The following is a 15,851-nucleotide window of genomic DNA, read 5'->3' as shown; positions in this document are numbered from 1 at the left end:
CCATTAGAAATCACTTTATTAAAATTCCTGCCCATTATAATTTCACCAAACGTTGAAATATCATCGTAAAATTAACTTCTCACTAGCGGCCACACATTTTTGCGAATAGTTGTGCAATAAGTTTATATTAAACATTTTGTTGGGTGAAGAGAGGTGTCTGTTTTACCGGCGCCGTCCTCCAACCTTGACCGGTTTGTCGCTGGTATCGCGAGAGCGCAGCACGTCCCGCGAAAGCTTGACTTTTACCACGGGCTTAAAATGGTGGCCTGTCATAGAAGCAGCACGTATCTAGGGCGGGGAGATTTTCGTTCGGTAGCGATCTAATTACGTGTGTTTGATTTTCGAAAAAAAATCATTCACGATGCCGATGGCATTTTTCGCGTCGTACGCAATACAAAGTGCTTCAGTTTCGTACCTGTGTCCGTGTTCCTATGTGTTTAGTTAATTCCGTGTGTGTATGTGTGTGTGTCATCCTAATCAAAGGTAAACAATAGGTTTTTTGTCTTTGTTCCACTTGTAATTGTTAGAATCGGTTCTTGTGCAGGAAGGAACTCGAGGATTTAACAATAATGAATGCGTTCGTGGTGGTGTTGTTTTCGATCGTGCGTTCTGTTTGTTTTCTCTTCACGAGTAAGATTTTCCTTCTTGAGGGGTAAATCGATGGACGGGGCTGTAGGGGGTGTCCTTATCAAAGCAAAAGGCGCAGGTTCCAATCCAGGACTGCACGTTGAATGCCCACACAGCAGGAATACTGTCCTGCTAATTTTTGCACTAATCGACCCACACATGTGCTGCTGTGCATTTATGAATATAAATAAAAGTGCACGTGAAAGTTGTAAAAGTGGTCCGAAATCTCCGCTTTTTTCTCGCCTTGGACTATTTTCGGGTGAAGAGAAAGTCAAACGTCGGATTTTCGTTGCTCGCTAAGGCCGATGAGTGATTTTGACGTAATTCACTCCTCTACGAGTTTGGAGGTCGAATTCCGCTTCTTTGACTACGATTTTCTCTTTGTTACAGATCATCGACGTGTTATGTGCTTTGTTTAATCCGAAATCTTAATCATGATAGTTGTAGGGAGATTAAAGTGTTGAAGTATGCAAAAATCTTTAGAAAAGAACAGAAGGACTGTCAAAGTGATGAGAATGAAACCTGTCCCGCCGAAAAACAAGCAGAAACAGAGCGGGTCTAAGGCGGAAAAGGATTATATATCCGAGACGATTTCGTTCGTCATCAAAGGAAAACTAACACCAATCAAGCCGACTTTCGTGGCAAAAAAGGGCGGCGCCAAAAAGACCGCGAAAAAGAAAGAAATCTCCGATGGTAAAGACAGACCAATGATGAGGAAGGCGAAAAAGGCGAGCGACAACGCCAAAGTCGGTGCGAAAGTTCAAACGAAAACTGCCAAAAAACCAACAAGTGCTCAGAAGGCCGTAAAGAAAAGTACAACAGACACAAACACGAGTTCGGTGCAGGATGCGACCAAGAAAGAGATTAAATCCGAGAATGTTAACGCCCCGAACAGGAACGAAGCGTCAAAGAAAGCCGCCAAGGAAACTAAACCGATTAAGAAAGTGAAAACCGAAGTTGCAGACGTTAAAAAGAAAACGAAAAAAACGATCGCGAAACAACCTAAATCAGCACCCAAGGCAGACCCGGTCGATAAGGATAAAGAGAAAAAAGAGAGTAAACACGACGACACGGCCGAAGACATTAAAACCAAACAGACAATAGAGAAACTGCTGAAACAAGCCAACAAGGCGTTAAAACAGCCGCAATTAAAAAGCACCAAGAGCACGCTCCAAAAATCGAAGAAGTCGAATAAATCCGAGAAAAAAACCAAACTGCAGGTTAAAACGGATCCGACGGTTACGGTTAAGAGCAAGCCCAAAGTAGCGAAACAATTGCCGGTTAAGCAAGAAACGAACGACAATCCGAAAAAACAGGCGAAGAGAAAGAGCCCCTCCGACTCGCAAGAGGACACCTCGACATCCGACGACTTAACCCTGAACGAACTGTGTCATCCGATCAAGACCGAACTCGAACAGCCCAAATCAAAGAAAATCAAAGTTAAAGCCGAACCGGCATCCGACAGCGAGAAAAAACCGCGCAAACAAACCTTGAAACACACCCAAAAGAAAATTCCGACCAAGGCTAATTTAGTCCTGATGAAAAAACGGGTAATAACGACGGTCAAAGACAAAGTGAAGCGCAAAGAGAACCAGCGCTCCGGTAAGATGAAGTTGTTCGGGTTCTGGAACGGGCCGAAGAGGCACCGCGTCGCTTCTCTGAACGCTCTGGCCAAGGTCCACTGCCTGTACGAGAACGAGACCAGGAGCAACATCCTCGACCCGATCGACAGCGTGGACAAGAAGGAGCCGGTCGAGGAGAAGAAGTCGTCAGAAGACGACGTCATACCGTGCACTCGCACTCTACGCTCCGTTCCGGGCCTCCGCGCCGTAGGCAAGCACTGGGACATGCACGACACCACTTCGAGTTCTGAAGACAACAGCGGCTACGAAAGCACCGAAGAAGTCGAAGAAAAACCCAAACCGAAGGCGAAGAAAGGGTCGGCGAAGAAGGGCGAAAGCTCGAAGAAACCGGAAAAGAAGCGCCGCTCCAAAAAGACCGAGCAGGTGATGGATCTGAAGGATATGGTCGTCAGCAAGCGGATAGCGAGTCTGAACGCCACCGCGATCTTGGCGGCGAGCTATTCGGCCGACAAGCGCAACTCGAAGAATCACAAGACCGACTCGGAGACCGACTCCAGCGACTACTTCATGACGGACAACGACGACGACGTCGAGAAGAAGTGCTTCGAGGCCAAAGTGAAGAAGGAAGAGGACGGGAAGCTGATCGAAGTCAGAGCCACTCCGAACAAGAAGGTCGCGGTTATCCTCAATCAGGACACGGACGTGACGATAACCGGCGTGTACGTTAACAGCACCACGAGGTCCACACATCACGAGGGATATTGCAGTATCGCAGGAATGCAGTACAGGATCTCAGCTACCAGTCATACACAGACCGCCGCAACAGCCGTCGCTACTGAAACACTTCTGCAATCGTCTTCCAGTAGCACTCAAGAGAATGTAAGTTGACGTTTTGCTAATAGATAGTCGAGCGCATCTGGATGGGATTTCTTGGTGTTTTTGTCGGAAGCTCGCGGCGATTTTTTCACCTCGAATCTCTTGATTAATGATCTTTTTTCCGTTATGCCGCAAACAGCGTTTTAGTTTCTTAAATAATTTCGAGTCTTTTAGGAAAATCACGTAGTCGACAGCGGTTTCAAATTAGTTTTTTTTACCGTTTTTGTAACGAGAATAAAAATTGTTAAAGTTGCTTATGCGATCAATGACACAAGTTTTTATTTAATGCCCCTGAGATGGCTTACTTGTTATGGTAATATAATAGTGTTATAGCATTTTTGTCTTTGTACAAATACGCACTCTCGGTGTCCTCTGCAACGCTCTGTTGCCGACATACAGGATGTTATATGTTAAAAGTCAGAATAAGTCGTCTTAAATTACCAAGTTTTAAATAAAACGCCAAAACATTTTTAAATTCTTATATTCTCTATGTTTGTGCGTTAAATCTAACAAATACTTATGTAAAAAAAATAGAGAAAAAAACAGGTAAATAGTACATACCTACATAAAATACATTCACGTTGTTTTGGGATAATGGGAGGCCATGGAAATTTTGCATTTAATTTGGTAGTGAAAGTGTCTGTTAAATTAAGTTATGTTTCTCGAAATTTGAGGTTATAAATAGCGTCAATGTCTAGTAGTGCATTGTTGTCAGTTTTACTAGTTTACAATTGAAGAATAGTCAGACATCGCCGGAAATTCAGCAACACGTTATGTTCATTTTGATAGGTCCGCATGTCTGACACTTTAGAGACGGAAATCAAACAGTGCGTTCAACGTTAAAAAAAATAATCTCCTCCCATTATGCCAAAACAACGTGAACGGTGTTTACAAACATCTCACGAGAAATAATTTTATACATAATTAATTTTAATACGGATATTAAAGTTTATCTACGCTTTATCATTTGTATTTGTAAAATAGTAGATACCTATCTATGATTTAAACAAAATCCGAGAAAAAATCTAACGGAGAAGTTAGTGTGGTAATAGTATATTAAAGTTTTATGTACTATGGCGGACAATAAATTTAGGCCGGCCTGTCATTGAGTTGACATCAAAATGTGAAGCCGGCATTATGTTCAACTAGCCCCATTTTCGATTTTTGTCATTCTTGTCATCGTGACAGCGATAATCAAAATTAAAATTTGGAAAAGAAGCGTGCACCAGAGAGAAGTGCTACTACAAATCGGTTATGCTAGTGCGTCATAATCTGTAAGTTACGAAAAAGGCGAAGGAAACGCCAAACAGCTTGAAAACCTTCAGTTTGACAAACTGACATCAGTCATAATGACAATAAATGGTCGCTTGCATTGACTTTTTTGAAATGTCAGAAATTTGCCGGCCTAAATTTATTGTCCGCCATAGTACCTATAAGGGTTGATTTGGCGCACGAGCCCAGGTGTAGAAACGAACTGTAGGGGAGTTTTCTATGGGACGAGTGCGCCAATGCCCTTATAAAACGAGTTTTTTATGTTATTTTTTCGAATTTGCACCCTTTTTTTAATTTTCAAATTCTAGGGAATTTTGTATTAATTGGTAATTCAAGGTAACGGATGCAACAACATCTGCAACAGATGTTAAAAAGTAAAGTTTGAACGTTAATATTGGTGTAAATGACAATAATATATGTATCTACTGAAATATTGATAAAAATTTTCTTAGAGATCTATTAAACTAATAGATCTTTAATAGATAGCCATAAGCGACTCCAACTTGATTACAATAATAGACCTATTAGAGACGCAAATTCGGAAAAAGTACTTACATGTCTCAAAATAGAACGCTCAAGTATTCCAGAAGTTACTGTTTCTACATTCCAAGCTTCAAGTTATTACAATTTTGCTTTCGTTGGATTCATAATTGATAATTTAGTAATTTCCATGAAACATTTTTTTTCATATTGTTATCTGCAAAATTTTGGTGTATACTTTGTTGTGCCAGGAAAATGGCAACATCCGTGTAATGATAACAGTAACAATGATAACAATAGTAAATAATAATAATAATAATAATAATAATCGCAGGGTTTGTACCACTATCTCAATGCGACAATTGGATTTAACAAAACGATAAAGTTTACTTTGTATTATGTATTATTATTTTTTGTTTGTTGTTGTTTTCGGCTGAGGTATACCTGAAGAACAATAAAAGATCTGTTGAAATGTTAACAAATCCGGATTTTTTAAAATTCAACTCATAAAACTGACCGAAACTTTTTATTCAATGAAAGTTCATTATGTACAAAATAAATTTAACAATCAGGAATAAGGAAAGACGTAATAAGATTTTGGTAGACGTTTTGGATTCTCTCATGGGCTGTGACTTTGGAAATATTTGCACGAAGGCGGAGCGATAAACCAGTGAAAAATCTGCAAATGAAAACTGTCGACTATCAAATTCAAATATATTTATACAAATAGACGAGAGAGAGAGACGAAACTAACGTAAGGAATGACGATGTTTTCTGACCGGTTTGTACCGCCTGCTTGATACCGATATTCGTCGTTTGCGCAGATATGACTCATAGCCCATGATAAAATCCAAGACCATTACTTGCAGTGAAAATTTAGATCTTATATTTTATACTTTCTTATTTCCCATTCGGGAAGTCTCAGAATTGTCTCAATGTTTAAGAGCATTTAACGGATGTTGCGTTATTGGTTGCATAGATGAACTTTATTATAATTTTTTGTAGTTTGTAGTTTTTTTTTCTGGTAACAAAATTTGTTTGAAACCCATCTTGTAGAGCAACAGCGAATCGTTAACGTCTTGCAAGTCGTACACCCCTTTGGACGCATTGTCCAACATGCAGCCGCCACCTGGACCAGGTATCCAACACGGCGTCGCTCATCAACATATGGGACCACCGCAGCATGTTCTACCACTGCCGCAACACCAGCTGTCTCCCAGTCGAAGGCACGGATGTCCGAGCGCCTTCTCAGCCCCTCACGCTGCACCCCCGTATCCGCCTCATCATCCGCCGCCTCTACCGGGGGAGCCAGGATACGTGCACGGTGAGTTTATATCCTTCCATATACAACGCATAACCAAAAGATCTCGGATACAATCCGTAATTGTATTAAGTCAAGGCGATCTGTTATAACAATGGCGCAACACGATACCCACCAACATTTTGAAACGATTCTCAAGTTCATTTTTAATGAGGTGAAAGCTTTTTTGCTGTTTTCTCTTATTGATTGTGTGGATGGTGTAGTGCGCTTCGGTCGTAGGGTTGTGTTTTTAAATGGTTGTTTATATGGAAGACGGGAATGGTAACGATATCGGTGGGGTTCTTCGATGGAGCTAATACGTAAAAAGCAATTGTTCGAAAAGGTATTTATTTTGCCATAAAAATAAAGTAGGTTCGAATTGGAAACGCTCAAGAGTATGTAACAGAAGAGCAAGTATTTTTTTCAGTGAAACAGTAAATGAAAGTATTTTTTTATAATTGACTAACAAATTATTACAGGATTTGTAATAGTTTGGTTTTATCGCGTCCGGGATCTTCCCACCGAGTACATACAATGGGGAACTTGGTATGGAATAAATTCCGCAAAATTTTTTTTGGTTAAAGAGTAAGTATACTCTCTATTTTTCGATAATTAACGTGTTACAGGTACAATGTTGATTTTAATACGATTTCTCTCGGGTTTAAATCGAACGTCTGTAAAGGTCAGCACAGAACACCTACGTCTTTTTTTTTGAACTAATATTTTGTGAGTTAAGTAAAGGTTCTGTGTCATTATTAAATGAAAAACGAAGTCTGTAAAGTTTTAAATGGCTAAAAAGATTAAACGTTTAGCATAAAAATGAGTGATCTGACTTTTTGCCCACTACTGTGTATTCAAATTTCCTTAATGAGACAATTTAATACCAGCAAGCTGGAGCTTTGTCTTATTTAATTTAATTCTTATTTTTTTATGGAGCTAAGGATTAGTTTGGAGGATTTGCAATAAGTAACATAACGTTGATATAACATTCTCCATAAACTCCTTAGGGTCTTTAATTTTTCGTGTTTCAAAGATAAATCCATCCATGATAAATTTCCTAAATGTATCAAATGGCGTTGTTTGCTTTTACAGCTACTAAACTGAAGGTGTGAGTGTGAATATTTAGCATATTTATGGGTTACAACATCCATAAAAATTTATATCTTATAAAAAATTAATTAAGGTATTACAAGGTGGTTGACGTTGTGAAACATTTTGTAAGTTTTCCTATTTCTTTACAACTGTCCTTATAATTAAAGGAGGGAATTGTTTATATAATTTTTACACTATCAAACTATTTTCATTCGTTAACAGGCACAGTAAAATCAACTTACCGATACCGTACTGTTATAGAGCGCTGTTGTCAATAGGAAATAAGTTTAAATAATCAATAATGAAGGGATATTTTTCTTAATTATGTATTAAGACGAATTAAGTATCAAACAAATTATCTAATTAAAAAATATACATATTTATTCATTCAAAAATTAACAGTGTTTTTTATTTTTAAATAAAATCTGTTCCGCGAGAAATATTATATGTACTCAATAGTTACCGCACTTGTCTCGTAACAATCTATGCTGGAACAATATTATTAATTCATAATCTACCTATCCCAATTTAAGCATTTTAGAAAATTTTCAGTGTTAACATTTTGTATGACAGTATGTATTCTTAAGATTTCTTACAAAAATATGCAGTGTACGCGCCTGCACTGTGTATTTAATATTACTAAAAATTGCGACAAACCTTATTTGGAGCGCAGGAACACGACGAAAAACCCCAAAGGACTCCACTTCCTATCTGCTCGAACTCGGAAGACGGGCAATTTATAAATTCACTTATAAAGGATTCATATATGGTAATAGAAAACATAATGAAATGTAATTAAACAACAAATTTTACACTGCGAGAAACATTAGCCGAAGTAACGCGGTTTATCCTCAAGACAAGATAATAATCTTAATTATAGTCTTGAGGTTCCCACCCTGTTTAGACGTTTAAATCAGATGAAACACTTTAAAACTGGCCGAAAAATAACCTGAATGGTGTCCGCCTTCCATATTCAATTAATAAAAATATTAACAAAGGTTGACTCACTCACCACCTGTCAGTCTGTAGAGTAAAAACACAAACAACGCAAAAATGAGGTTAGATTTAAACAGCTGATCCGTGATCTGTAATCCGTGATGCGTTCACAATCGCCTCTTCGACGCCTACTTTGAGGATAAATTTAAATCAACACCCGATATCACCTACTGTGATTTCTTGTATCCAAATTTATGTCCATTCTTTGCCAATATGTACATGGTAATGCTGAAATGTTTACTGTGAGCATAAATATTACATTGTTGGTAGTTATCGTTAGCAATTAAGAGGTTTTGTTATAACTCTTCGTGTGGTTGAAGTGAAATGTGATTGCAGCTTTGCTTGTAACATATTCTAAATCTCATTAAGTTTTACGTCTGAATTTATTGCTTCTTATTCACGTAAGTTGTGTTTTGTAAGTTAATTCCAGTAATTATGAGTTCTACAGTGATATTGACACACTTTGACTAATACGACTAATTGACTGTAGCTCGAGGCAAAAAGGAGCTGACAATAACGTCTTTGTTTTCAAAAATTGCAAACACTCCCCACATAATGGTCGCAATAAATTGCTATGTAATTAACAACGAGAAATACGTACATGCGATGGCAGCAGCAGTTGGTAATTTACAATCAAATTAGTATTAAATTGGACTTTAAGAGTTTAAGAGAGTCGTGTAATTAATTTACTTAAGAATAAATTTAAAAAGGCAAAAACAAAACTGAAACGTAGGTCTATCTGTGATAAATTATTTATGAATTTTTTATTGTGGTGTAAAGTTGTTCTCTGGACGGCGACAGAAAAATAGACACGGGAAAAATATTGTAAATGTTTTATCAGAAAGGATACTCTTTGTAAACGCCTCTGTGGCATTTTTTTTTCGATTAACAGAACAGGTGTTGATTGAAGTTCGTCGATGTTTAAAAGGCGAGCCAGGTTGACTTTCAATTCTCAGTTAAAAACTGAAAACCTTTATGTACCTAGTAAGGCGTCCCGCAGGACAATTTTCCAAAATGCTGTCACACTTTCGAAGTGTTCGGGCGTGTTTGGTTTGTCCCTTCCATAATTCTCATTGTTCTCTGCCCGGTTAGAGCGTCTGAAAAGTCTAAGCTATTATCTCAGGTCACAGCTTTCAGCTTAAACAAAGCTCTGGATCCGGTACCTTATGATCAACATAATTCGTAATCGTTTTTGATGATGTTGATTTTGTAATGCAGAGCACGTGTCATGTTTCTTTCAACGGTTTATGTTATAATTATTGTTTGTCCTGTGCGGTTGATTGATGTTATAATAAAATAATAATATATTACTTTATTTATTAACGTTGAATCCCAGTAATTTGCGCTGATAAGCTCTGTTAATTAATTGATGTAACAATAATGGTGTCAGCGTTTCTGATTCGTAAGAGGGGATCGCGTCACAAGGTTTGACCTTTTGAAATTTTTATTTCGGAGATGTTGACGGACGTCACATTATAACGTTATTACCTTATCCGATTTCTGATGTTCGTGACCGATTATTGTTTGCTGTTGAATTAAATCGACTAATTTATCTTTAATGGATCAGTTTGTTACACATTTGTCAAGTGTGCGGGGTTGGGCTAAGTACCTGATATTAAGATATGTAAACACTCGGCACGATAAAACACTTATTTCCAAATCATTAAAAACATCCAGTTAGGATATTAAGCTGTCATGCAAACATTTCGATAGGATTCCGGTCGGGACTTTTTACTGGCCGATCTTAGCTCCGGCAGTGTATGACACAACAATTTGTGATACGTCACCGACGATGGTTCCTGTACAAGGGCATTACGATCCACCAACAAACGGTCTTAATTGCTTGATGTCACACCGAGCATAAAGTGCATGGCATTTGGAGTTGTGATGACAAGATTTGAACTCGTCGGCAAACAATACACGTTTCTGGTCGTCTTCATCCCAATCCGCACGCTCTTTAAGCAAGTTAAACCTAATTCTGGAGTGATCCATGGTCAGAGCCGGACGTACGACGTCGCGACGTCCTTTTTGTTCTAAGTAATCGCACAGCGTCACTTTGTGTTTATCCCAAGAGGTTGGAATAATGTAACTTTTATCCAAGAGCGTCAAGTGGAAACACTGGTTAAATCGATGCTTCAACGTGGTTATGTCAGCGTAGGTTATTGGTACCATTTACACCCAAATTAATATTACCCGCGTAGGTGGTCAAACAAACTCTGCTACAGTTGAATACCTAAAGCTTTTTTATCAACTTTTTAATTGACATGGAGATGTGAACAGCTTAATTTTCTCGTAATATACAGTATTGACACATTTTGCTTTGTTGGCGTTTGAACTTTTTCAACTCCTACGCATCAGCGTCTAAAATTATACTTCGTTTCTTGTTGCAAGGAAAATAGTTACATACTTTGTTTCCATTTGTGTCGGTTCACTTCCCCAACTGGGCCCTTAAATAACGAAAATCGCGTTTAAAACATAGCGGAATTAAAACTCGATTCCTCGGCAGAAAGTCGGTAATTTCCCAGTTTTCCGATAAGTCCCGGAAGAGTTGAACATCTTTCGGCGACCATCCGAACTTTTCCCTCAAATTGAATAAAAGTAAAACCATCAGCTTTTATACAGCCGGAGTGGCAGTAAACAACGTTAAACAGCTTTTAGTTTGAAGGCGTCGTTTATTTCGGTATATCTATCTATAAACTCCTGATGGAAACGCACAAACATTATTACATTATTATCATCATCTGATTTCCAATAACATAGACAGACGGGACGAGGGTGCATTTACGGCTCTGGAACAATGTGTGTAGGTTTATTCGGGCGCCGAATATATAGGTCAAAGGTTACCGTCGCTTTCTCGGTCAAACTCCACCGCATCGTCCTGACTGATAGTCAGGTCTCAACTCCCGGGAGCTGGTTTTTCAACACTTTGGTTTTATCGCCCTATTAATAAACGATAAAGGAGAGAGCCCTTGTCTCACAAAGGACGAAACTGTTCGTTCTAATTTGGAAATTTCTCATCGCGTCAGGACGAAAAATGCGCTTCAGTCCTTTAATTATCCGACGTGTGTGATGTCGACGTTGAAAGGCAACTAACGAGATTGCTTGGAAGTTATTGCGTCCGCGGAGTGTAGGTGTAATTTCGCAACTATCAGGTGTCGGTTCAATTTCATGCAATTACAGAGGAATATACAATGATGCAGTATCATTGGGTCTCTAGGAAGGAGTAATAGGGCATGAATAAAGCTCGGGACTATTAAATTAAACAACCCGTCAAGACGTCTTTTATTGGAGCGATTGATTCAGCAGACATAAAAATTCCGGACAACCCCTCGTTATTTGTATAAAATTGGGAATTATTCGAGGAACGGCCGTCCCCGTTAAAATTTTAAAAGCCGTGATCCCTCCATAAATACGGAATAAATTTGTTAGAACTTAATCACATTATCTCTCACAAAGGGCGCTTTTAGGGTCTCGAAAGCCATATTTCAGCTCAACTTTTCAGCATTCCTGCCGAAACGGCAATCGTAAAGGAAGTTTCCCAAAAACCGAACTTGGCCAATGTTTAATGAGCGGAAATTTTAATTTTGATCTTTGTGCGTCCGGATTGTTCCGGAGCCGTAATACGAGACCCCATTCGGCAGTGTAAACATAAAATTGTGTTCCCACAATATACAACCACTATTCCATTGGCGGGCGACCCCAATTATTTAAACTACGTAGTTTATGGTTCATGCGCAGTGCGCGTCAGCGTGTAGGGAACGTAAGCGTTCGGGACGGGATCAGTCGGCCGCGTTTTATGTACCGAGGGCTTTCGGACTTTTCCGATCCGGTGTGTTCCTAGCCGCGATGGACGTTTCTAGAGATTCAAACTCGTTCAAGAGACGTCAACTTCAGTAGTGATTTGTGCTGTGTTTGTGCCGAAGCGGTACCACGTGTAGTGTGTGTCCTGTGCATGATACAAGTGTGACATCGCTGCGATGTAAATGTGACGTATCGGCGACATAGCAGGATGGCGCCTTCTGGCATTTTTGCGGTTTCTTGCAACGTTTTCGCGTAATACGCAACGATAATAGCGCAGTGAGGACGCGGTACTGTGCACATGTGAGTGCCTTTCGTGTTCACCGGGTTTTTATGGTTTTAGTTGTGGTAGTTTCTAGCCGGATTAACTTGCCCCAAAAGGGATATGTTCACGATGATCCTGGCCACTACGCAGATAGGTAAGGACCATTTCCACGTTTTCGTTCGGAGACAGTGACCTTGGCACGGGACAGACAGAGTTCAGGAAAATTCCTTTGTAATTATTGAATTGTTCCTTCGCAATGGCGAACAACACTCTCGAGTCCCTTGGTTGGACTCCAGCACCACTCGACACACTCTGCATTGTGTTATTTTTGGGCCGCCCCTAAAGCTTCCCCGGAAATCTTTCCGAATGCATCGTAACAGCCACATTCGATTACATCATCGCTTTTGTTTATGCCCACTTCAAACAATTTCACTACGTTATTGAACGTAATGGATATTATATTTTCTGGTTTTAGCGCTTTGTTGGAAGTTGCAAGGAATTTCGCAGAATTCCTTTGTGCGAGTTTGCAGCTCGCGAATGCTTTTAGTCTAAGCAGATCGGTAGTACTTGATAATTAACTGCATGCTAACGAGAATTTTTGCTAATTTATGCGAAAATCGCAAATTTCAACAAACGCAAGAAAATGGATTTTCGCAGAAGCAGACGACGAGATCTCCACGAATGGATTTTCTTGATTTGCCGTATCAACCATCCGTTCTGGAAGAGTTATGCTGATTGAATGACGTTTCATTCATTGCTACTTGATCAAAGACTTTAAAGCTTAATCAAGATTCCGATTTTATCGTCTAGTATGATTTGTGCTTTGTGTCGGGTTGACCGTAATAACGTTTAGGGTTTCTGAATCAGAATCGAAAAAAAAAATTGAAACGGAATTCTTATTTCGATAGTGTGATGTTTTCAACAGTTGTACAGTTCCTTGCACAACATGTCGCACGCTACGCAACCATATTGTTGGATGAAAATTATTGGTACATAAACTTTCCGACTGCTTTTGTCATTAATTGTTTAAGAGTTTGTAAATAGTCGTAAAGCAAAGAAGAATTAGATGGATGAAGCATGAGGTATTGAGTTAATTAAATTCTTATAAAATCCGTTGAAGTTTATGATTTGCTTTCATGCGGTCGGTATTCAGTTCAGATGTTATTTATAATAATACAAGTATCAAAATTTTATATATGTAATAATGTATGTATGTCCAATAATTTTTAGCATTTTCAAAAAGTAACTTCGCTAATTCAGTCATCAAGAACTTTCACAGGAATGTTGATTAACTACAAAATTTTAGTAAATTTGTGTTGAAAATTTTAGGGGCCAGTTTATAGGAAGAATTAAATATTTAATTCGAATTAAATTTTAATGCGCGATTACCCCATGAATCCGAAACTTCGATTGGTTCAATTTGATCACGTGTTCAGTTAATCTCGCATTTGATTACGATTAACTTAATTTCGCTACTCTAAACTGGCCCTAGGTAATTTACATTTTAATGAACCATATTTAATATTACCTAATTTTTGTCGGCGTAGTGAGGTTAAATGGGTGTTTAAAAAGGGAAATATAAAATAACGTTAAGATTTCTAAAAAATCGCATTTCTTTAACTTCAGAAGAAAATTGGAGAGTTTTATTAAAGCGAGATGTATTCCAAGAAAGAGATCATTTTTATGGGAAAACGGTAAATCGAGATTTATGAGCAGAGACTGAATATTATCTGGATACTGCGGTAATTTGGAATTTTTAAATCTGAAACAACCAACATTGAGTTTTTCCTGAATTTATTTCTCTCGTAAATCTCAAATAACAACTGTATATGATAAGTGAGCTACTGAAGTCTTAAAATAGCATAAGGCCCGTTACAAATTATTTACGCGTGCTAACATAAGTAACATGTTGTTGACGCCTGTTTTTTCCCGGTAACACCACAATTATTTTCTTCTTTAAATTGCATTTATTCTGTTGTGTTAAACACAATTATTGACGAATAGCGTGGCTTTTTCAAGGGTCGCACGACAACGACAAACTTTTTTTTTCACGGAATATTTGACAAAAACATGTAGAAGTAGGATCGTGTTAACAATGTTGACGGTACATTGGATCGAGTTAATAATATTGACTATCTGATTTCCAGATTAAAAATGTTTGATACAAGTGATCCTCTATTATCTGGGATTTATTCAGAATGAAATAAATATAGAAACATGTTGTCCTAACATTTTCAAGAACAAATAAAATTAGTTCCGTATAAATATTATATGTATTGCAAAAGTGTACCTACAGCAAGTTGAACAGTCATATGACTGGAGGGTGACTTTTTGATCAGCCTTTAAGTTTTTCATCACATTGATAAAATAAAATACGCGAAAACGGTTGTGTTTGTACAAAAAAAAAAGAATCTTTTTATAGACAATTTCCAATTCTGTGTGTACATATTTGATAATAACTGTTTTAGCTATAGGACCAATAAAGATAAAAATATTTACTGAAAACTCATTGTTGATATTTCTTATGGGCTGTATTTTTATGGGGGATTGATGGGTATTTTCGATATACAGGGTGATTCACATAACTTTTCGACCCTAACGAAATTTAAATAGAGCCAGCAATATGTTTTTCATTCTTACTTGATCCAAAAACATGAATCATTTTAAACTTTTGTATGGTTTGGACATCCCTCACGAAAGTCTCAATTATAAAAATTTAAAAATGGCAGTAATCGACAATATTTCTTTTTATTTAAGAAACTGACTCATCATATGTCAATATCATATCGATCCTTTCGTCATTGGGGCACATTTTAATTAACAAAAATTATTTCACAATTATACAAAAAGGAACTGTCAAGTGATTGTCAATAATGCCAGGAGTATCCAGATTTCATAGGAAATAAAGGTTTTAAGTTATCACTGAATAACGTATTACTGGCTGCATTTAACTTTCGTTAGGGTCGAAAAGTTATGTGAATCAGTCTGTATAGGGCGTCCCAGAACTGCCTCCCCAGAGGAAGAAGGGAGTATATATTTGGGTATACTTATGTGATAATCTGCATTTTAAAGGAAAAAAAGTCCCATCACAAGCGATAATCGAGACAAGACATCCTAAACTTGACCAAAATCAGAGTTGGGTATCATCAAGGTAGGATGACCCCAATTTTTCGTCGCCGGGGTTTCGAAGTCAAATTTCCAAGTGAATTTTTCGCTGATTGTTGCGATATCGATAATTATGTATTATTTTTGCTGTCCAACAACCTGTCCGATTTTTTACTAATATCTGAGAACAAACTTTTTGATTGGTGAAAGTGAAAAATTGATAACTCGCTTATGTGAGCTACAGGAAAATTTATTCTCGTCATCTTGGAGTCTCTTTTGCTGTCGGCACATGCCTGTTTTCTATGAGGAGGCAGTTCTGGGACAGGCTGTATAATTTATAACAACTAAATGAAAATACACACCAAAATTCAGCTGGATTGGTGTTTTTTTTTAGAGTAGTGAGTGAATGGACTACTATACGTAGGTTTAAACTTAATTAGCTGCATTACGTGAAACA

General features: G+C 38.0%; 1 protein-coding gene across 2 annotated transcripts in view; it reads left to right on the top strand.

The window, feature by feature from the left end:
• The first annotated feature begins 238 nt into the window (after positions 1-238).
• The window catches only part of Hers (Histone gene-specific Epigenetic Repressor in late S phase), a 154,184-nt gene continuing 138,571 nt past the window's right edge, over positions 239-15,851 (top strand). Inside the window, exons 1-3 of one of the 2 annotated variants that reach the window (XM_069051938.1) lie at positions 239-483; positions 1,018-3,089; positions 5,895-6,162. In XM_069051938.1, the coding sequence (XP_068908039.1) occupies positions 1,095-3,089; positions 5,895-6,162 (2,263 nt within the window). In that variant the 5' untranslated portion in view covers positions 239-483; positions 1,018-1,094. Of the gene's footprint in view, positions 484-544; positions 3,090-5,894; positions 6,163-15,851 lie in introns of both variants that reach the window. The other variant, XM_069051939.1, reaches the window with a different exon arrangement.

The sequence above is a fragment of the Tenebrio molitor genome, chromosome 6 (assembly GCF_963966145.1).
Source record: "Tenebrio molitor chromosome 6, icTenMoli1.1, whole genome shotgun sequence".
Taxonomy (NCBI): Eukaryota; Metazoa; Arthropoda; class Insecta; order Coleoptera; family Tenebrionidae; genus Tenebrio; species Tenebrio molitor.
This window is presented reverse-complemented; position numbering and strand designations above follow the sequence as displayed.